The following is a 22,146-nucleotide window of genomic DNA, read 5'->3' as shown; positions in this document are numbered from 1 at the left end:
AGAATACAACAAAAACCAGGAAGATGGGCCCAAATTAAAGATCGAAACTGGACGTGGGGAACCCACGGACAGTGGCAGTCGGAGCGTTACAAATATGAAAGAAACGAGGAAGCGTGAATATGTCATAAAACCAAGAGTACTACAAAACCAAGAAGATGTGCTCAAAGAACGAAACTGGACGTGGGAACCCACGGACAGTGGCGGTCGTGGCATTACAAATATGAAAGAAACGAGTAAGCATGAATATATCATAAAATCAAGAGTACGACAAAACAAAGAAGATGGGCCTAAAGACCGAAACTGGACGTGGGGAGCCCACGGACAGTGGCGGTCGGGGCGTTGCTAATATGAAAGAAACGAGTAAGCATGAATATGTCATAAAATCAAGAGTACGACAAAACAAAGAAGATGGGCCTAAAGACCGAGACTGGACGTGGGAACCCATGGACAGTGGCGGCTGTCGGGGCGTTGCTAATATATTGTTGGTTTAAATATATAGATTTTTTATATTTAATTCTATTATATATATCAAGATATAAACACTAATAATTGTTTGTGATTCAAAAACACTATTAATTGTTGATTACTAATAATATATATCAAAAGTTATAGGGTTTTACCATAATTCTATATTAATGTCGTTATAAAAATTAGACTCTTGACAAAATTAAATCAATAATATCCCTAACTTGATAACCCTAAATATTGATTATTAATTCTGGTCTTAATCAACATACAACCCCGCGCTGGGCGCGGGGACCTCCCCTAGTGGTTTATAAAACAACTAACTCACAATTTAAGATGAACGTAATTTAAGTGTAATTATGTTCAAATAAGACGTTTAGACAATCTATAAACAAATTAATTTAATTATTTTTAATATTAACTAAGATATATATTTGTTATGATGCACATATCATCTTTCATATAAAAGCTTTAGTTGTTACATATTAAGATGAGGTGCATCGAGTTAAAATTTGAGTTATTATAATGGAAGTATGGAACATATATTTAAATTGTATCACAAGAAGAGCAACAGAAAGACCAAAAACAAAGCTTACAACATGCATGAGATCTCACGACTCTCTCTTCATCTTATTCTGGAACCAAAACCAGACTTGGAACGTAAACAAAGTTGGAAACACAAGATTTATGTTCATCTTCACCTAAAGGAGTAAAGGGTTGTCCTGTCTCAACTTGTTTGTTGATCACACCTAGACCAATTTCGTAAAAACTGGTATTAGCAATCTAGCATAACCCTCTCTTACAACTTTATCGCACCATAACATGATAGAATCGGTCTTGTGGATGAAGAATGTCGGAATATATATACGTGTATCTGATGAAAAGGGGATTAAAGATGAGGAGATCAGGGTGAGTCACATTAAAATACTTACTCCATGAGACAACCACATCAGTCACCTTGTTTGTGACCCACACCTCCATCTCCTTTGTTTCCTCTCCAACGTGTTGGAAAAACAAAGAAAGCCTAACTCCTCTGAAACCTGAAAAGGCTACTCTATATATCAATAATCAAACGTCCGGCAGCACTAATCTTCTTCTCAAAGGGAGGAAACAAACATATGGGCTTGAATGTCTCCATGGAAAATCGAAACTCTGGATGAAGGTTTCCTGAATCCTATCACCCCTCGTTTCAGCAATCCAATGCATAGTTCCATTCATAGGGAAATCTTGTTGGGGCGTATATACATACCAATCAGAAAAGGCTCTCCAGAGAGTTTAGACTTAAAGTCATATATCTCAAATTCCTTACGTCTACAACCAATCCTCAAAATCTTGTAGCTGCCACAGGATACGTTAATTTAAGTTGGTCCAAAACCAGATTCCATACTGCAACGTTGATTTTGGTTTAGGATTGACTATAATCGGTCCAAATACAATTTGGTTATAAGACGTACCTAATCAAATTATACATGGTCAACATCTTGTTGTGAGTGTTTATTGATCAGCGTTTACCACAAATGATAAAAGACTTGATGGGTTCACTCGCAACTGTAGGGTTTGCGTGCGGTTGTAATTGCTAGCGTTTGACATCAATCACACAAATCATCACTTTGTACCGAGACTTCTAGCTAGCCAAAGTCGGGCTGGTTCATAGATCGTTGGGCTTCAGGATTGATTACTCCTTGATTTTGACATCAAAGTATGATTCGCGTATTGTAAACATGATCGACGTTGAGTATATAGGGTTTTCAAACTTAGTTTAAAAGTCCAAAATTTAAAAGAGTAAATCAGAAAATTTAAAAGAAACCGCTGTTTTCTTGGGTTTACCGGCCATGTCTTCATGTCACAAACTCGCTGTTGATCTCAAAGATATTAGGGACTGATCATAAATCTCTCGATGTAGCTTAAAGATAGAATGATTAAATGTATTCGTTTGGATTTCCATGCATTCGACTTCTCTCTTTGGTTTGTTTGGTTTGGTTGCCAGAGAACCCATCGACGTACGGCAGAACCACCTCAACACCTACCAGGCTAAATGGCAATCTTTTGTTTGTTTGGTTTGGTTCAAATTATCTTCTTTTGCCGTTTCGAGCTTGTTGTCGTTTTTTTTCAGAATTTGTAATTCGCAGCTTTTCTTAAATTAATGCATCAACCTTTAACCAAAAAAAAAAAAAAGTTTGGTGCATTCTCACTAAGTTCATTGTATGGAACTTGTGTTAAGCATAATTGTCTAAGTAAATTGATATATAAGTTGTGGAGTATCCATATTATTCATTTTGAATAGTATAAAACAACTTGAAACATAGAGTACTAGTTTTACCAGTTCAGCAACAAACTAAGGATAATGCCCATTGAGTCAAGATGGAAGCAGATAAAGTGGCTTGAACCACAACTTTCATGACTTCATTTGTATACATAATGCATCATTCTTCATCCATAATGAGGAAGAAACTGATGAAATTCCTCAAGCAAGTCCTGATGGCCTTGAAAAAGGATAGCCACCTACAAAATAATGCATTTCATTAAATCCAATACAAGAAAAATGGAAAAAGAAAAGGTAGTGAAACATATATATATATATATATATATATATATATACCTCCTGGTAGAGCTCAGCAAAGCTCTTGTTTTCCTTTTTATACGTTTTTAAAACGTCTAAAAATGACTTGAATACATCATTGTTCTGAAATCTTGTCTACAGAAAAATTGATATTTAAGAGTGTACAGAAAAGATTTCTAGTAGGGCTGCAAAATAAAGAGCAATAGAGAAAATCTAAATGATGTAAACTGAAATGTTTACACCGGAACTAAACCTTCAACGATAAATCTAATACCATAGTAACTTAAAATTTTAACACTAAAATATAAACAAGTTGATTCATTTCTCTAAATTTAAATGAATAAACCTGTTTTTTAATTTAGATTTTAGATCTTTTGGATCAAAATAATCATAATCAAACTCTAATTCCTCTTTACTATTCTGATTTTGCGCAACTACCTTGACCTTGTTGACAAATTCATATGCATCGTCAAAGTGAGCAGACTTCAAATTTGATGGACGTTGGTCATCTTCGAGTGTTATCTCGAAACCCATTGGCAAGAATGTGTTGAAACCTAAGAGAAGCTCTGGTTGCCCTTTGAAGAGTTCTTTCACTCTAGATATGACATCACATGTATGAGCTCTACAATTAATAAAAAAAAAAAAAAAAAATCAAATTCAGTTTGCCAAAATCATATATAATTACGAGCTGAAACTAATGAAAGAGCAAAACTAATCATTATGATTTATGAGGGAGGAAGAAGAAAAAAAATACCTTTGAGCTTTGAAGTCCTTCATGACCGTAAGAAATCTCTCATATATTTCACGATTATCTTGATATTTATCTTTTACAGCCTTGAGGAAATCAAGTGCATCATTTGTAGTTAGCTTCTTATTTGCAACCATGGTTTTGAAACTGACAACTGGCAAGTGCTAGCTTCATTATTTAGAGAAAGAGAAAATACATCAATGTTCAGATCACTCCCAATTAAACAACTTTGAAAATCAATCGCAAGTCTTAAATCTCACTAAACGAATTATAAGTTCAAAGAAACATACTCGAAATTATCCTAAATACAAACAATCAGCAGATCTAATTTCATAGAAAACATTGCAAGGGAATTTACAGCTATCCACTGGAAGATTTGAATCTAACTTACTCCTACACTATATTTTGATCTAAGAATTACACAATAGAAACAAGATAGGATCAAAGTGAAGTGGATCGATCAAAGTTCGCCAAGACACAAGTATAGATGGACACATTACCTCACACGTAACAGGCTTACAGGCAGATACAAAAGACTTGTTCATTGACACAAAGAAAGTCGTAAGGTTTTAGGTTTATAAATAACTACATGATGCATATTAAGAGACTTAATATTACGTATGTTAAGCACAAATCTTTTTGTTAACATAACGATTCGATTTTCTCCCATTACATGGATTTTTTCCTCTTTTCATTAATATACCAAAAAATGAAAAAACTACTCGTTTATCCATTTTACCAACAAAAAAAAAACTACTCTTTTATGAGTTTTATCCACTATTCACAAAATCAATTTGTCCGAACCGAAGTTTGGATATCTGGGTTCTTGTTTGGTTATTAGATACAAACCAATCAGAAGATTTAATTAAGAGATATGATTATCGCTTTGGTATGCTAAACGGACTAATTAGCCAGAATTAAAAAAAAAAGAATTGTTTCCGCCGTCACCGTCTATTTCGTTTCAATCTACTTTGTTTCGGCCATTTCCGTCTTTGTTTCAAATACCATTCAACTTCGTCTCAACGTCGTCTTTGCTTCACCCGTGACACCTAGACGACCACTTCGGTCACTGAAAATTGTATAGATTTTGGTTTAATGTGTTTCTCTAATTTCCAACTACATAAATTTAAATTATAAGTTTTAGCTCCATGTATATTGTTTGTTATAAATTAAATAAATAATTTTTTCTAATTTTTGTTTATGATTTAATAATTTTATATTTCTAATATGTAGTTTTATATGATTTTAAGTTATAATATCATATTTATAATTGGGAATGTGTCTTTAGTCAGATAGTTAAGTCTACTTTTTCGACTCCACTAAGTCGTGTTACTCCGCATAGTAAGGATTGGCTATGGATTGGGCATTGTCGATCCAAAGATGTCTATATATATATATATATCATATTTATATTGTGTTATGTTTGTCCACGTCTAAACCGCCTGATATCGTGTAGGCTCCGATTAAACTTTCTCGACGCTAAGCGTTAGGTCACCGTCCAGCAATCCTTGTTAGTTTCTTTTCCTCCGCTTATTGATATGCTTAAACTCAGCGGGTAATCCCGCCTGACCTGGGGTCGATAAAATTTGAAGATTATAACAATTTCTTTTCTTTTACTTTTTAAGCTGAAAAATAAACTTAGGATTTCAGTTTTAATATTAAAAAGGCTGTTGGGATTTTTGATGTATCCAATGCATTGATGATACAAGAATGAAAATGTAACGTTGGATGTCAATGTGCTAAATTTTTCTTTTTTTTTTGAGATCGAAAATTAAGAATACTTTATAAGAACCAAGTGTTCTTTGGTCTAGTGGTTGTCACTTGTGGAGGAGTTGCCCTGTTGGTCTAGGCCAGGGATCGATTCCCCGCAAGCGCGCAATTGCTAGATCTCCACTTGGCCACATGGATATGGGTCTTTGCTTTCGGCCCATTTGCATACCCGGAGAGAGAGTCTATCTATGGGCTGCACCTCCCCCAGGGGATTAGTCTGGACCCCTCCATAGATCTGGGATTCCCCTGAATTATCAAAAAAAAAAAAAAAAAAAAAAAAAAAAAAAAGAATACTTTATAAGATCAGTCCATATATCAAAACACAAAAGAAGAAGATCCAACATTTGCAAACCAAACAACAAATATTTCATTAAAAGTAACTAGCGAACATAGTGACAAATGGGTGCGTCGTTTCCAAACGCATTTGCCTTCCTTTGAGTGCCAGGCTCGAACCGCAACATGGATTCATCACATGTATAGTTCATCGTCCTCCCAGATCTGCAATCCGGAAGAAGCAACCGCGATCCGAACCGCATGTCTCTTCTTTCCTTAATATCCTCCATAATGTCTTTCAAAACCACACTATCCATATCTCCCTCGGAAGCAATTGATGAAACATTAAGCAACTGCGCCCAATCTAGTATCAGATTGTAACTGATCGAACATGAAAAAAAAAAACAAAAATATGTGAGCAAAGAAGTTAAATCGTTTAAAGAAAAAAGAGTATAGAAATTAAAAAGTGTAACCTCTCTAAGGATGAATTAGCGATGGTAACACCTTTGTAAAGTATGAATGTCTGAAAATATCCTTTGTTTGCTTACTACAGACCCTTCATTACCACTTTATCGATAAAGGGATTGACTGCTCTAGCTACAACGGTCTCGCTCCTACTACTTTTACCTCTTATTACATAGGATAAACCGAGAAGACTACCGACAAACAGCAGGAATGAATGTGACCCACGGCTACAAACGAATGAATAGAGGGGTTTGGAACTAGAACCGTATCCCAACTCAAGGCCCTAGAAAGGTAGGGCGATGCAGTAGGAACAGATTACTTGCTGCTTGATACTGAAGGAACTTAGTGTACTCATCCTCACATACAGATAGAGTTTTATGCTCAGTAGTGGTAGAAGGATTAGGAGGGGGAACATAGTCAGAAGTAGCTACATTCGCAAGGTCTACCAAATCTCAACTAAGACACATAAAGTAACCAGGAAGGTCTGGAGGGATCCTGATGACTAAATCCCATTTAACACTAAGAAGAGTCTCTGTAAAATTAAGCACCGTGAAATCCATAGATGGTAATATAATATCCGGGACATAGTTTTGTATACGCTGATGGTCTTCACGGGATTTTTTTTCTGTTGCATAGAAGACATAAACGATGGTTCCCACAACTATAATCAGCATAAAGAAACAGAAGAGAGACGTCTTCACTTTCTGTTTTTGTTTTGGTGTAAGTCTATTCCATAAAGAGGGCGATTTGGGAGCTAATTCTTCGTTCCCATGATTCATTGTAACTCAGAGGAGGAAGAGAGAGACGTGTATATGTTATATATATAACACACCAGATTTATTTCTCCTTTTTGTTAAGGTTAATATAGACATGATTTGGTATATAATATTAATTTGTACAAAATTAATTCTCTAAAACGATTTTGGTAAGTACATATAGATTTTCTATCTTTCGTCTTGGAATACACCATATTTTCGTCTTGGAATACACCATATTTGGTACACATTGTAAATAACTTTTCTTCTCTAAGAAGTTTTTAATTAAAAAAGTTGTAATCTTACCTTTATGTTATTAATTCAAAATACATAAAACAGAATCAAATATCGTATGATAATAATGAAAATATACATTAAAAAATGTATATTCCAAAAAAGAAAAATGTATATTCCATTGAAGCCAAAGAAAAAAACAAAATTTGTAATCTCCTAATATATCAGTGTTATTACTTATTCCAAATGGACCAGATCCAAGATTTGCAATTAATTACGTGGGAAACTGAATTTTAGTTGAATTTATTTTTTACTAGGATTTTTTCCTAAAAAAAGGTTCGCTTATAATATATTATTTATATATGCACTTTAATATTTTCTCGATTTTAATTCTTATGGAAATCTTCTCCATATATCGTGTGGAGAAAGATGAAACTTAACATATGGTTCTTCTAATGTAAATCTCAAAATTACCACAATATATGTTTATTAATCCAAAATTATCAACTATAATCCAAAAATATATTACAAAATTTAGATTTAGAGTGAAAATGTAAAACTGGATGTCCGGAATAAAAATAAAACTTGGATGTCCGATGAGCTATAAAAAATTTCCGGGTCGAAAATAAAGTATTATAATTTATATAACAAAATAAAAACTAACTATCGCAGTTGCAGATGAATTATTAATTAAGCTGTCAGTCTGATATATCAAAATGCAAAAGAAGAAGATCCAACATTTGCAAACTAAAAAAAGAAGGAATCAATATTGATGAAAATTTACTTAAGGGTGATTATAGTGGCATATAGGAGAGGCTTTTTCAAACTCAGTTGCCTTCCTTTGAGAGCCAGGCTCAAACCGTAACGCGGTTTCATCACACGTATAGTTCATCTTCCTCCCAGATCTACAATCCGGAAGAAGAAATCGTGATCCGAACCGCATGTCTCTTCTTTCCTTAATATCCTCCATAATGTCATGCACAACCACATTGTCCATATCTCTCTCGGAAGCAACCAATGAGGAGGTATTAAGCAGCTGAGGCCAATTTGGTATCAAACTGTAACTGATAAAACATGAAAAAAAAGAGTTAAAATTAAACAAAAACATGTGAAAAAAAGTTAAATCGTTTAAGAAAAAAAAAATAAGAGTATAGAATTTAAAAAAATATATGTAACCTGTCTAAAGACGAATTAGCAATGGTAACACCTTTGTAGAGTATGAAAGTCTGAAGATCTCCTTTGAGACACATATAGTAACCAGGAAGGTCTGAAGGAAGTCTGATCACTAAATCCCATTTAACACTAAGACTAGTCTCTGTTAAATTAAGCACCGTGAAATCCATAGATGGTATTATAATATCCGGTGCATAATTTCTTATACGTTGTTCTTCACGCCGTTTTTCACGTCGGATTTGTGCTTCATAAAAGCAGACATAAGTGATGAATACCGCGACGAAGATAGCGATGCAACATAGGACGATAATTTTCTGTACTCTGTCTTTTTGTTGTGGTGTAAGCCTAGCACATAAAGAGGTGGGGTTGGGAGCTAATTCTCCGTTTCCATAATCCATTGTAATACAGAGAAAGAGAGAGAACGGAGAAAGAGATGTGTATGAAGTATGATATATGTACAAGATCTACGTATCTTTTTTTAGGGTTAGCTAGAATATTTTCTAAGAAGATTTTGATAAGTGCATCTTTTTTACATATATTTATATAATTGTTTTACATATTAATAAATATTTTTTTCCCTAAGAAGATTTTGATTACCTTATTTTTTTTGTAATCTTACCTTTAATATTATTAATTCAAAATACATAAAAAATGCGAGAGTCAAATATGATCAGTGCTGAAAAATTATCACATTATATAAAATTAGGTTTTGAACCCACGCTACGCGTGGGTTATTTTAGGAAAAAATCCTAAAAAAAATTTATATATTTTTTATTTGGATGTTTAATATCCAATATTTTTTGGTTGAAAAAAATATTTTATGTATATTTAGTCTAAAATACCTTAACTTTAAATTATTGGTAGATTCGAATCCATGAGTTAACGGGTGTTAAAGAATTATTTTAGATATTTTGGTGAAAATTATATTGAATTAATGATTTATTGAAGTATTATCTTTTCTATATTGTTGTTGATAATAATATAAATTTAACTAAAAGGAAAAATTATAGTGTTTTAATCTCTAACAGTTTAAATTACAAAAGCAAAACTTTTTTTATTACAAATGTACAATTTAGAAAACTACAACATAAGTCTAAAATATAAATCGATTAGCAATTGTCAATAATTATGTGAATTCTCTCTGTACTTGTCATCTTCTTCTAGACTACTCTTCTAAGCTAGTAAGCTTATTATATTTCCTCTTAGATTATCTATAAAAAAAAATATATTTATGGTATAGTCAACATTTTCTTATCACTTCATTAATATTTCGTTAGTCTATGATTCGTCTTACTACACTATGGCCAAAATCTCAACCATCCAATCAATATCTTATCTTTCGCAATCTCCAGTTCTCGCAATTTACTTTTCTAAAATCTTCATCTTCAATCCCCAATTAGATATCTACCTCACAGTCACAGTAGTATTTTTACATTTTCTTTAATATTAATTTTTGAACCTCAAACTCTTAATTCTGTTTCCGGGCTACATTTAAGATCATCGGTTGAACTATTTTAGATTTTAAGATCTCATGGAGATTGTGAATTTCGCCTTGGATTTTTTGTGAGTATTAACTCATTTTCGATTGTAATTTGTTGATAAATCTCTTGTGAACCGTCATATCGCAATCGCATGCACAAATTAATTATGGACAACTCTTAACTACATATGCATTTGATTTTTTTTACTATTAGATTCTCGGTATCGATTCAAAAGTTTGATGAAATTAGCGAACATAAATAAATCAGTTAGGGAGTGTTCATACAGGTGAATTACCTTCTCTATCACAATCAAAATGTATTGTTGTAGCTCATATTTTGTTAGATGTAGTTTTTGAGAATTGAAAGTGTCTTTTTTTTTTTCTTTTTCTTTTTTTGATCAACAAAAGTGTCTTACAAATCTCTCTTCACCAAGTGATTTTGAACAACGTTTAATGATTTAAGAGGACTGCTCACTTCAAATTATATCAGCAATAAGACAAATAGTTGTCCAAGTTGATAAGGTGTAACCCATTGTTTAGCTTCATCCATTACATGATGCCATTCAAAATTATAATCTAGTAAATCTCTAGCATATCATTATGATTTGAAATCTACATATATTTTACCATTAACTGTTATAATTTTATCAAAACTTCTTGTCCTATTAGCTTGTTGATTAATAACCTTAGATAGTATAATAACCTTAGATAGCTTGTTGAGGATGAGTGGTAACTAACATTTTTTTTTTGAATGTAAATTTATGCAACCAAAAGCTTTGTTATAAATGAATGCATCGGATTTTTTTGAATGTTTAGAAAACAAAGAGAAATTGCAAAGAGATTACAAATAAATTTTTTTGAAGCTAGTCAAAGGTGTGCTTGTTCATGGCGGTGGTCGAGTGGAGAACCATAACGTTAGACAATCGTCGTACCAATGGTCCCCCTTGTCTCTAATCGAGTTAATTCTGTTTCACACATTTTGTCGATGAGCTTGATGAGTCGGGTGTGAGGAAATTGAATTTCTCCATGACGTCTCGCATTTCTCTCTCGTCAAATGTGGTAAAAGAATCCTGGAAAATGTAACAGAACAGAAAGAGATTGTGTCGGGAGAGGGTTGGTGGGTTACATATATATATATTTTTCCTTTTTTATTAATAATTTTAGTATTTTCATAGAAAATATTAGAGTTTAAAAATTTTAATTAATGTAATTGTAAAAATGCTAACTAATGAGATGGCTAATTTCGATTGGTCGTTTAAATCCTAGGTGGACGGCCTCAAAAGCTTATAGCCTCGACTTTTATATAGTATAGATTATATTTGTTGATGGTGTGTTGTTACCTGCATGCAGTTTCTTCATAAGTTTCTCCAAATATATCAGTTTTAATTATTCCAAATCCTAGATTTTTCCAATTTTTGAGGGAAATTGAATTTTCAATTAAATTTTTGTTTATTACGAATTTTTTAAAAATTTTATTTTATATTTATTGATATAGATATCAAAGGTATTGACGGAGAAAAAGTTACATACAAAATAATTGATGTGGGAGAGAGTTTTGAGGAACAAATTAATTAGATTCTATCAACAATAACAAAAAAATACAGAAGGAACTTGAAAAGTTTCAAACTAAAAAAAATACTAAAATTGCAATTAATTGTGGCGAAATTTCTTAGTGATTTATTTATAAAGGAATTTAATAATTGATAATTTATAATACGTTGGTAGGTTCTTTATGTTGGGCTTTTGATTATCTGGATGTTAATGGGCTATGATGTGGCCTACTAATATCCATAACGTACAACTGTACAACCATAGTCTCTTCCAATAATGAGTACCAAAACGTAGGACTCGATCCAACTTATTTGGCTACGAATCAAAGAAGCACAAGGAAACAGTCTCGAATGTACCAACGGTGCGTTGGGCTAGTAGTTTTAGGGGTTGGATCCATGTGCTTCTTAATTCGATTTTCGATGGGAGGGATGCTTTACGCCATGTTATAAAGTATTAGCAAAGGCTAGTCTTGGATAAAAGGAGGGGGAGGGATTAAAGCCTAGGCCCAAACTTTTGTCTTGAATGCTATAAATGCCTATAATTAAATTTTTTAAATACACACATTAATTTGTTGAATTGTTTACCTACCGCCGCATCTCAAATCAAAAGTAACCAGTTGTGTATACCAAAGTATGTTCTCGTCATGAAGATAACGACAATTAGAAGCAACTAATCAACACACTAATCTTTTCTCGTACTCGATCTCGTATCCCAATAATAATCTTATTTCCCTCACACATCATACGTACATGTGTATGTATATATTAATGAATGGTGCCAATAATCTAATACTAATTTATGTGGAACTAAACTCCAAGAAAATATATAGTTTGTGGGACGCCTTTGTCCTTAGGAAATGTAGTTTCGAATTATCCGTATAAATTAAAAAAATAAAGTTATGGTTCTAAGAAATGTTCTTGATATCGATGATTTATACACGCTCTATGATTCGTTCTTGAGATCTTTAACAAAAAAAATGAGATCCATTATCTCTAATGTACGTTCAGTTACGGATGATAGTTTTTACTTTTTACCGATGTTTTGTTGGTGTACAATATCACACAAGTACGAATTGAGTCTTTGAAAAAAGTAAAGAATAATCACTCTTGTTATCGATGAGCCCGAACTTAAGCAAAATAGTTTAGTCGCAAAGAGTTATCTCGTCCAAATAGCTAATTAAGGTCGAATCCGAACAAAAGATAAAATAATACGAACTGAAAAGCTTTAGACGATCTAAAAAGCTTAGACGAACTCGAGTGTAATTTTTTTTGAGTCAGCTTGAATTGTTCCGTCCCCTGTCAATTTCCGAGAATACCCCCGCTTGACCTAATGACGTAGTTTCATCGCTGGACCATTTCTCGATATGGGCCACAATTCGGATCGGATCCGTTCTCATCCTCGGGCTGTTTCAGATTAGGCTTTTCTTGAAGCCCAAATTGGATAGGATCAGATCCATTCTCTTAACAATTTTTGTCAACATAATATATATACATATATTATAACAGTACAAATATAACATTTCATATATATTCGAAATTTTGTTAGTTTGGAGAATGACATTCATTTATCCTAGATCTAGTTTATTGCTCTAGCTGATGCTACGATATACATTAAACGAAATGGCATTCATTTATCCTAGATCTAGTTTATTACTCTAGCTGATGCTGCAATATACCTTTAAATGTCAATCTGCATTTAGTTCCAGATCTATTTTATGAATAGTGGTCTGCCTTATCAGCCGGAAAATCTTTCAAAATAATGAACTAGTCATTGGTCGAAGAACTCGTAAACAAATGTGAGACTCATGGTCATGGATGAAGTCGATCAAGCATTATCAGGTAAAAACGTATTCTTTTTACGTCCAAAATAAATTATTTTTGCGATCTATATGTTTTCTCTTTATGTCATCTACCCATTTGATTTTAATTCTTTGTCTTGATTGTTATTAGAGAATATGCACAAAATAGCCAAATTTTTTAGGATAATTAAGAAAATAGCCATATGCTATAGTAATTTGTCTGTATCATGTCGGAAAGCACATGTAATTACGTATATGTCCTTTATAACATGTTTTTTTCTCGAATTACATGTGATAGAATAATATATCTCTTTTTATCATATTATTTTCTCGTATTACACGTTATTTATAAAGAGCACATGGTATTTCTTGAAAAAAAACTCTCTATTCAGTTTAATATCTCTCTCTATCATGTTATTTTGTAGTAATACACGTTTTTTTATTATGATCAAATGTGATTTCTTTAAAAAAAGATTCTTATTTTCTAGTAATTTGCGGTTTTTATTAAAATCACATGTTATTTCTTTAAAAAAAAGATTTTATTCAAGTTTAATTTTTCCATAACAATGTTTTTTTTTTTTTGAACACTACGTAACAATGTTTTTTCTTAAAAATTCACTACGTTTTTTGAAATAGCATGTCTTTTAGTTAAATATAACATGTGAAATTTAGATCTTACGTGCTATTTTGAAAAATCTCACGAAACAATCTCGCTTACTGTTGATCTCAAAACAAACGGATGATGGTTTTGTTATTTCACATCCTTTGACAACATGGATCCATCGCTGTTTTCCGACAAAAACCTTTCTCTATGTTAGTTTCCTAATTTATGTGTTTTATTTGGCTATTCCCTTATATTACCCTTGTTATTACTCTTAATTATTAACGTCAAAATAGTCAGATAATAGTTGATGCATGCGTTATCAATTCGATTTAATGTGTGTGAATTGTTGGAAGAAGAACATGCATGTTGGAATTCATCTTTATGAAAAGGAGAAGAATAAGTAAAAGAAACCAAATGCTGTCAAAAAAAAAAAAAAAAAAAAACAAATTTGATTGAATTTTTATATGGTCAAGAAGATGATACATGGGTCCATGTTGCGTTATCTTCGCCCAACATCACTTGTCCGCACACCACAAATAATCTCTTCGTTTTTATATTTTATTATTTCCAAATATAGATTGGAAAACTATGCATATAATTGTAAACTACAAATATCTTTACCATCCAATATGGTAGCATGATGTTTTCGAATCTTTATTTTCTTAGTTGCCACCCAAATTTCAAACTGTAGTTGTATCTACTATACATTTTTGCAACAGTTTTTGGGGTCCCCAATCGGGTCGGGTATTTTTAAAATTTTGACCCGGAATTGGTTTTTTGACCCGACTCAATGACCAATCAAAACTCTCGGATCCTGATAAATGAGACTTGCCAAAAAAAAATGCAAGGAATTCGGCCAAATATTCTCTTCCTATACTTCTCCTAAACTACCAAATTCTATTATTACCGGATTCAATATCTTTCCTATATATGCTAACAGATTTGTTAGATATACTTCTTATTATTATTATGCTAACAATTGCTACATTCAATATCTTTCCTATTATTATGGGTCACAATCAATAATACATATTCTGATAATAAAACAGATTTGTTAATCACATCCAATAAACTATTTAAGGTACTTGCCAAAATCTTCACTCATTATCTTAAAACGACATTTTTAGTTCCCTAAATCTTTCCATATTAACTTGACAATTAAATCAATTCGGGTATTTTGAATTGATATATTCAAAAATTATTGTTTTCATTTAAACCCTCCACATTCAATTGTGTACAATTCTTTCTTCCAATACCATTAAAAACCAATTATGGAAACATATTAAAAATAAAATAAACGCACAAAATCATAGCATATTCCAATCAAATCATAATATCAAGATTTACTCCCTAAAATCTTGCGGCTATAAATATTTTTTTTCAACTTGCTATGAATTACCGAAACCTACTTAGCTTTGCTATAAATACTATGCTCCTAAACCCCATTTATCATCACCAAACACAACAGCTACCAATCATTTTACAATATTTAACAGTCAAGGTTGAAAAGGAGTGATCCGTGTCTGTGTGTGAGGGGATTAGATTGGAGTTTTGTTTTGTTTTTTTTTGTTTTTCCATTCTCTATCTGAAACTAAGGATAGTTTTCTATTACTTTTGGTTTTTTCTCATGGTTGTTTTAAATAAGTGCTCCTTTGTGGCACATCTATTTCATGATTCAGTTACTTCAGAAAGTCTTAATCTTTTTCATTACTAACTATCTTATATAAGATAAATGGAGTTTAGTAATCATACCTGGTGGTCTCACATTTGAATGGTCCATGTGTGATGATATAAAAGAATAATCCGGAATTTTTGTGCATTTCACTCTGCAAATTCCATGAGGATAAAATTGCGTCAGTTTAAATTCATAGTGATTGACCTTTTTAATTTAACTTAAACAGTCTGACATTACTTTAAAAATATTCATACACATGAGACTATAAGATCCGGTTAAATTAATCACTATTGCAACCACTACATAATGCAATTACATTTTCTTTTTAGAAGGAACATTATATAGTTCCTTTTCATTGTTTAAATTAATGAATAATTCAGTTTCACAACTCTGATAATAGATTGGGATAAAATTATGTAAATTTGGACAGTCCATCTTATATTCAGTTGAGTAATAATACTTAACATATAACCGTCAATAGTTAAAACTCATATTATTTGTACTCCCATTCTACCTAACTATATCTTTATAAGGGCTTGAATTTAACAAACCTGGTGGTAACACAAATGGTGGTAACACTTAGAACACGGTTTTTCACACAAAGAAGCTTGCCTTTCTTTTCCTGATTACATGGGTAACTGCTGGGGTTGACAAAATGTCTTCCCTACAATTATTTGGTTATAATTTTGATAAGTAAAAAAAGTCGAGAATCCCAATGGCATTAAAAACAGAAACCAGAAAGAGGAACTGACAAACTAGATCTACAACTCCATTGTAGTTTAAAATTGAATTGATGCAGAAAGTTTCATACGTAAACCAAAAGCTAGGAAGACTAATCTTAGAGCATTGTATTTTATCCAAGAAACTTTAAATGGCTAAAGAAACTTACTTTCCAACTAAAATTTGCCCAACTCCATTCCCAGCAGCAATTTTGATAATGATCTATGAAAAAGAAAAAAATCAATTCAAAAATATACATGAGTTGAGTAAGCTAACTTTTGAACATACAAAACACTGAGAAAATAACCTATGAAGCTTTTTAAGAGTAATGAAAAAATGATGCATAAACTCCTGATATTAAACACCTCTATAGCATTAGTTTCTGCAATCTGCAAAAAAACAAATTCAACCAGTTTAAATTCTTCTATTCAATCTACAAAAAAACTCGGTTGGAATACCTCGGATCTATTCGAAGTATTGGTAGGATCTAGAGATATGGCGTACGTCGTGATGCAATCTTTAATTCATAGCTACAATCTAATATATAATTATAAGAATCAGGCAAATAATTACATGGATTCGTCGATAAAAGAGGAAGATTTAAGAAAGGTATTACTTACTTTGGCTCTCATCAAGTGAACAATTGAAACTGTAGAATTATGGAACAGTCGAAGGAAGTAATGTAATTTGAATTCCTCGGATCTATTTGAAGTAATTTGTGCAATCGGATTGTGAAATCAATTGAACCATCATCTCGAAAGCAAAAAAAGTTGAGATTGGAGAAAACGAGAAGACACGAAAAAGATGAGATTTTTTTTTCTCTGGTTATAAAAACTGTGTTGGTTCCGACCAAAAAAATAATTTACAGTCTTTTTCTTTTTTCTTTTTTCCTTCACTTCTTTTAAATACAAAATCAAATAAGGACATACTCATACCTTTTTGTTTTGTTATTTGTTTTTGGTGCACAGGATTGTTTTATTCATTTATATCCTTTTATATACATTTAAATTAGGTCCATTTTTATAATCAAAGTTTCTAAAAATATTTAAATAAATTTTTTAATACTCTTACATAACAAAATAATAACACCTAACCGGTCAAAATTTTTATTGCAAATTAATAATCAAAATTTTCATCACATAACAATAAGACATAAGAGTTTGTTCTTGGTTATGGTTCAGTTGTACTCAGAGATCAATTGTAATAATAATCACGGGACGAAATTATATGACGGGACGAGTTTGGATCGATATTAATATATGACAGTATACTACGGGTGAAATCCTATAATTAACAATCAAAATATAATTATACAATATTAAACACAAAATATAACAAACAATTAACAGAACAAATACAAAAATTTAAATTTTTAGTTACACAATGAAACCCCGAGGTGTACCGCAAGGTAAAATCACCCTATAAAAACCAAATACTATTACACTTAAAATATCACAGAGTTATATCTTATTAAAATCCGTACAAAATCAAATTTACGTTACGGTACCAATAAAACAGAAAAAAATTAATACATCAAATTCATCGGTTTATAACAAAATTATAAAACAAAAAAATTAATCCGCGGTGTACCGCGGGTCATATCCTAGTACAAGAAAAAATTAATATCTTTTCGGACTAAAAATATTATTTTATAGAAAATAGAAGTTATTCTAGATAGCAACGATTTTAAAAATAAATTATGTTTTGATGGACTACAAGATGCATCATTCTGTCGCTGAGTATCATCTATGATATTTCTATCAATTCATGCCAGAGACCAAAAACAAAATAAATTAAGCCAACAAGAATGAAATTCAAACTCAATAGTCAATACAATAGTTTAAAACTAAACGAAATGTATTGTATTTTGGTACAAAATTTTCACACTAATAAAGTTTTGTTTTAAACTACAACAACAATATTATAGAGTTTTATAAAATTATATTGTGATGGCGCATGTTTAACACCACCTATTATGTAATGACTTTGCAAATCAAAATGTATCATATTATATATTTTCTAGAATCGTTTTCTGACTATCACTTTCTACATGCATGTTAGACAAAGTAGCAAAATTGTGTTCACATAACTTTAGGGAAAAAGTTAATCAAATAATACATTAAAATACATGTCTCAATTGAGATTTTAATTGAAACCATACAAAAATATATATACAATAATTGTGAAATGATGATATTGGGATTAAATATTATAGTTGGGAACAAGTGAATATTGGGTGAGGGTAATGGCCCATGACAAGAATGAATGAAGTAAGTGACAAGTAAATCTTTTTCAACAAAGAAAAGGAAGCGACCGAATATGCCTCCTTCACCGTCCATTCACTCTTTGTTCCCTCCACCACTCTTTAATTTTCTCAATCCATTTGTTATCTTCTTACTTAATTCTAATACACTGATTACAACTTTGGGTTTGACCATAAATTTAAAAAATTTAAGAATCAATCATTCGTATATGGACAATTTGTTAATTTGGATTACCGTCCATTCACTCTTTCTTTCCTCCACCACTCTTTAATTTTCTCAATCCATTTGTTGTTTTCTTACTTAATTCTAATACACTGATTACAACTTTGGGTCTGACCATAAATTTAAAATTTTTAAGAATCAATCATTCGTATATGGACAATCTGTTAATTTGGATTACACTGCTGGAAATTTTGTCTAGTGATATATTTATTAGTAGATAGATTTGCATATATTGTTCGATAGCTTCACAGTCAACGATTATTTTGACTTAAAAAAATCGATATCGAAAATTGATGTTAACTAAATAAAAAGAAAGATAATATAAAAGGAGATCTATGGAATTTTTTTTTTTTTTTTGTCTCCATGTTCATCATACGAAAATTGTTAAAGCGTTGAACTCTCTATCCGATCTAGAGCAAAAGCAAATAAAGCTTCAAAAGTCGTTAGCTCGTGGGAACTTGGTTTGTATGTTAGTATGATTTTTCTAAGATAATAATATAAACATAAATTTTGCAGTAACTTGTAAGAATTTTTAAAACCTAGCTGAAATGAATGATCAGTTTGCTTATGTATCATATTTATGGCATGGGATTATATGTATGCAACATAGATAACCCTTACGTGTTTTTTTTTTGCAACCCATAATATATTTTTAATCATATGCTAATGAATTATGTATCATGTATGCCATTGAAAAAACAATTACATATTTTATAACACTAAACAAAATGCTAATACAAACTTTCACCTAAGAAAATAGCTTTAAATCGAGAGAAATTTGTTACTATGGATATGTTTTTGTTAATTTGGTAAAAAGTATATTATTTTGTGTATGGTGTCTATTGATTGATTTATACTTAAGTATAGGCATTTTCTGTTATTGGTAACTAAGAAAGAAAAGACATTTTCCACTAGTTATGTAATGCATCTTCGAAATACCCAACGGACCAAAACTGTTCATCCTTTCCGTTTTTGATATTATGAAAAGAAATATTTTATATGTTTTAATCGCTAAAAACGAATATTATATAAATGTGATTGGATGTCAAAAAAAAAATATGAATGGAGGCTTTTCATATGATATATCACTATCAAGTATCAACCAATCACAGAACATCTTTGGTAGAAGGTTACTGATGCACGTACACTAGACTTCACATACGACGTTCTTTATTTATTTCTTTGCTTATAGTTTATGATTATCGATGGTAATTAAACACTGTGAGAACTAAGTACAGTTAATGCCAATATAAATTTTAAGTTAAATTACTGAATATCAGAACGAACAAAAAAAAAAAAAATTAATTAGATAGGCTGCCTTTAAACACTTATAATTTAATTAACCATAGTTGCTTATGAAACAGAAAAAAAAAAAAAAAGTTTGGCGTAATGCTCCTATACCATGGGTTAGTGCTCTCAAGCAGGTCATGTGTACACCAACCATAGCAATTTTTGGGTGTTTGCTTTTAACCCAAAAAGTAAACGCATCGAATCTTTTTTATGATTTCGATTAATAATGATAAAATTTGGGACAAGTTCAATTCAAGTGAGGAAAACGTGTCTGTGCCTTCTTGGTAAAACTAACATTGAAATTTGACACGCAGTTGCTTACACAATCAGTAATTTCATTAAAGTATCTAATTTGCATTTGAATATTTAACTATACTCGTCTCTATCAATAATTGTCAGTTTGTCGCTTTAAAAAAACAGTAAATAAGAAACATCTAATGAAAATTGAATGGTCATAGCTTTATATCGTAGTTGGAACCAAAGATTCTTTAATCTATCAATAAGTCCCAGGCCTATCTATCATCCACTCAGAGCTACGTGGACGGTCGATAAATTGGATTATAAAAACAAAAAACTTTGCCCCAAAAAAAAAACAACAAAAAATTGTACTATATATATGACAATTGAAAACAGTATTAAAATAAATGAATAACAAGATAATTTCTTCTCCCAACGGATAAAATAAAATTTTATTTATTTTTGGTAACATGTTATTTTCTGTATATACATATAATTTGGAAAATAAAATTTTTATACGAGTTTACTCATAATAATATAACCATAGTATTTTTATATGTAGATATCCAGATAATCAAAGCGATTTGGATTATATTTTATTTGAGTTTTATATCGTTACTTATTGCGATAAAAAAATATAAAATACCAAATTTCTATTTTAAAAGTGCATTACAAAAAAAAAATTCAAAATTTTAGTAGTTTGCTATATACCCTAAGTATATTTTTATAATAGAGTGGTGGAAAATAACAGAGTATATATTTTTTTTTTTGACATTTTTGGATCGACAAGGCCCGATCCATAGCCAATCCCTACTACGCGGGGTAACGCGACTTAGTGGAGTCGAATTCCGGTGGAAAAGACGGAGTCAAATGGACTTAACCACTTGACTAAAATCACATCCCCAAATATCAGAGTACATCGAACGGTCCAGCTTTCCTCTTTTTTGCTTATTGTTTTGATGCAAAGTTGTTTGTTTATCTTGAAAATTACAAAGCTGAGTAATCTTCTCTGAAACTTCATACACTCGCCGACAAAATAAAACTTCATCCACTCGGATTTCTCGTAACTTGCACTATTTCATCAAACTATTCACAAAAGTCCACGAACCTTGCAATTGGTCACAAAATTTAAAATACTTATGTACGTAACGACAACGTATCCATAATTTTCTTTAACGATCAAAAACTGGCCACGCTTAACACTTGGACTCGATGGTGAAATTAACTAGGGAAATGGAGAATGGCAAAGATAATAGTAACAAGTTTTGCTATTATAATTTTTTTTATCTTACGAATTTAGGAAAATAGTACTAAATGAAACTCCTATAGTTTGCATTGATTTTGGCACGTTTCACTTACAACAAATATATTCGATTTATCTTTTGTTTGGTTGGATATTCCAGTGTTGGTTTTTTTGAGATTGAGCGTTACTAAAGTTGGTTCGACATCTACTTCACTAGGCGAGTCTAGTAGAAGAGTAACTTTGTTATGAATAAGATAGAGAGAGTCATATTAGGTTGAAGAGAACATTTTCTTATTAACATGTGTGAAAAAATGATAAAAATTAATATTTTTGGTGAAATAGCTGGAGTACAAAATATTGTAAGCCTTTTAGAGAAATCCGATCTCTTTGCACTGTAAATGAGAAGAAAACTCTAAAAATTACCACCAAAAGCACACAAAAAAATATGAAAGCCAAAAAAAAGTGATTAGAAGTGGTAAATACAAAGAATAACCGTCGATTATTTTCTTCTAACCGCTATTTTCAATTGCTTCATTCCATCTACCCGTTACATTCGTCTTATCGTTTCATGTGAATGTTTGCTTAATTTTTAAGGCGGTTGAATTCCAATTCTAACCAC

At 31.4% G+C, this 22,146-nt stretch overlaps 3 protein-coding genes and 1 pseudogene across 8 annotated transcripts; all 4 read right to left on the bottom strand.

Moving 5' to 3' along the window:
• Positions 1-1,095: 1,095 nt before the first annotated feature.
• LOC110224216 lies at positions 1,096-1,936 on the bottom strand (annotated as a pseudogene).
• A 152-nt stretch (positions 1,937-2,088) lies between these two features.
• Positions 2,089-4,519, bottom strand: LOC9323331 (paired amphipathic helix protein Sin3-like 4). Of its 2 annotated transcripts, XM_021035950.1 has the most exons (4): positions 3,780-4,172; positions 3,464-3,647; positions 3,065-3,160; positions 2,089-2,967 (listed from the first exon to the last, which is right to left on the bottom strand). In XM_021035950.1, exons 1-4 carry the CDS (start codon positions 3,908-3,910, stop codon positions 2,896-2,898), a joined length of 483 nt encoding a protein of 160 aa, XP_020891609.1. In that variant the 5' UTR covers positions 3,911-4,172; the 3' UTR covers positions 2,089-2,895. The 2 variants fall into 2 exon arrangements, with proteins under 2 accessions (XP_020891609.1, XP_020891608.1); XM_021035949.1 differs by lacking the exon at positions 2,089-2,967 and adding an exon at positions 4,274-4,519 and having other exon boundaries at positions 3,074-3,647; positions 3,780-3,941.
• A 3,421-nt stretch (positions 4,520-7,940) lies between these two features.
• Positions 7,941-8,866, bottom strand: LOC9324814. Its single transcript, XM_002887219.2, has 2 exons — positions 8,447-8,866; positions 7,941-8,334 (listed from the first exon to the last, which is right to left on the bottom strand). The coding sequence occupies exons 1-2, from the start codon at positions 8,839-8,841 to the stop codon at positions 8,055-8,057; spliced, it is 675 nt and encodes a 224-aa protein (XP_002887265.1). The 5' UTR covers positions 8,842-8,866; the 3' UTR covers positions 7,941-8,054.
• A 3,695-nt stretch (positions 8,867-12,561) lies between these two features.
• On the bottom strand, positions 12,562-17,110 carry LOC110230716. Of its 5 annotated transcripts, none has more exons than XR_002333892.1 (7): positions 16,892-17,110; positions 16,730-16,808; positions 16,579-16,660; positions 16,441-16,493; positions 16,103-16,215; positions 15,629-15,702; positions 12,562-12,897 (listed from the first exon to the last, which is right to left on the bottom strand). XR_002333892.1 is itself a non-coding variant. In XM_021034303.1 (6 exons), the coding sequence occupies exons 1-6, from the start codon at positions 16,901-16,903 to the stop codon at positions 12,815-12,817; spliced, it is 417 nt and encodes a 138-aa protein (XP_020889962.1). In that variant the 5' UTR covers positions 16,904-17,110; the 3' UTR covers positions 12,562-12,814. The 5 variants fall into 5 exon arrangements, 2 of the variants coding, with proteins under 2 accessions (XP_020889962.1, XP_020889963.1); XR_002333894.1 differs by having other exon boundaries at positions 16,776-16,808; XR_002333893.1 differs by lacking the exon at positions 16,579-16,660.
• Between the last annotated feature and the right edge of the window lie 5,036 nt (positions 17,111-22,146).

Source organism: Arabidopsis lyrata (genome assembly GCF_000004255.2).
Source record: "Arabidopsis lyrata subsp. lyrata unplaced genomic scaffold ARALYscaffold_2, whole genome shotgun sequence".
NCBI lineage: Eukaryota > Viridiplantae > Streptophyta > Magnoliopsida > Brassicales > Brassicaceae > Arabidopsis > Arabidopsis lyrata.
Note: the sequence above shows the minus strand (reverse complement) of the source record. Positions and strands in the feature narration are given on the sequence as shown.

Coding starts and splice junctions, on each gene's coding strand:
- LOC9323331 (XM_021035950.1), bottom strand. CDS start 3,910: ATGGTTGCAAATAAGAAGCTAACTACAAATGATGCACTTGATTTCCTC. Junction 3,161..3,463: donor AATTTGTCAACAAGGTCAAG/GTAGTTGCGCAA, acceptor ATTTTTCTGTAG/ACAAGATTTCAGAACAATGA. Junction 2,968..3,064: donor TTGCTGAGCTCTACCAGGAG/GTATATATATAT, acceptor ATTATTTTGTAG/GTGGCTATCCTTTTTCAAGG.
- LOC9324814 (XM_002887219.2), bottom strand. CDS start 8,841: ATGGATTATGGAAACGGAGAATTAGCTCCCAACCCCACCTCTTTATGT. Junction 8,335..8,446: donor GCTAATTCGTCTTTAGACAG/GTTACATATATT, acceptor ATGTTTTATCAG/TTACAGTTTGATACCAAATT.
- LOC110230716 (XM_021034303.1), bottom strand. Junction 16,216..16,440: donor GGGCAAATTTTAGTTGGAAA/GTAAGTTTCTTT, acceptor AAATAATTGTAG/GGAAGACATTTTGTCAACCC. Junction 12,898..15,628: donor TTCAAATGTGAGACCACCAG/GTATGATTACTA, acceptor TTGGGCTTCAAG/AAAAGCCTAATCTGAAACAG.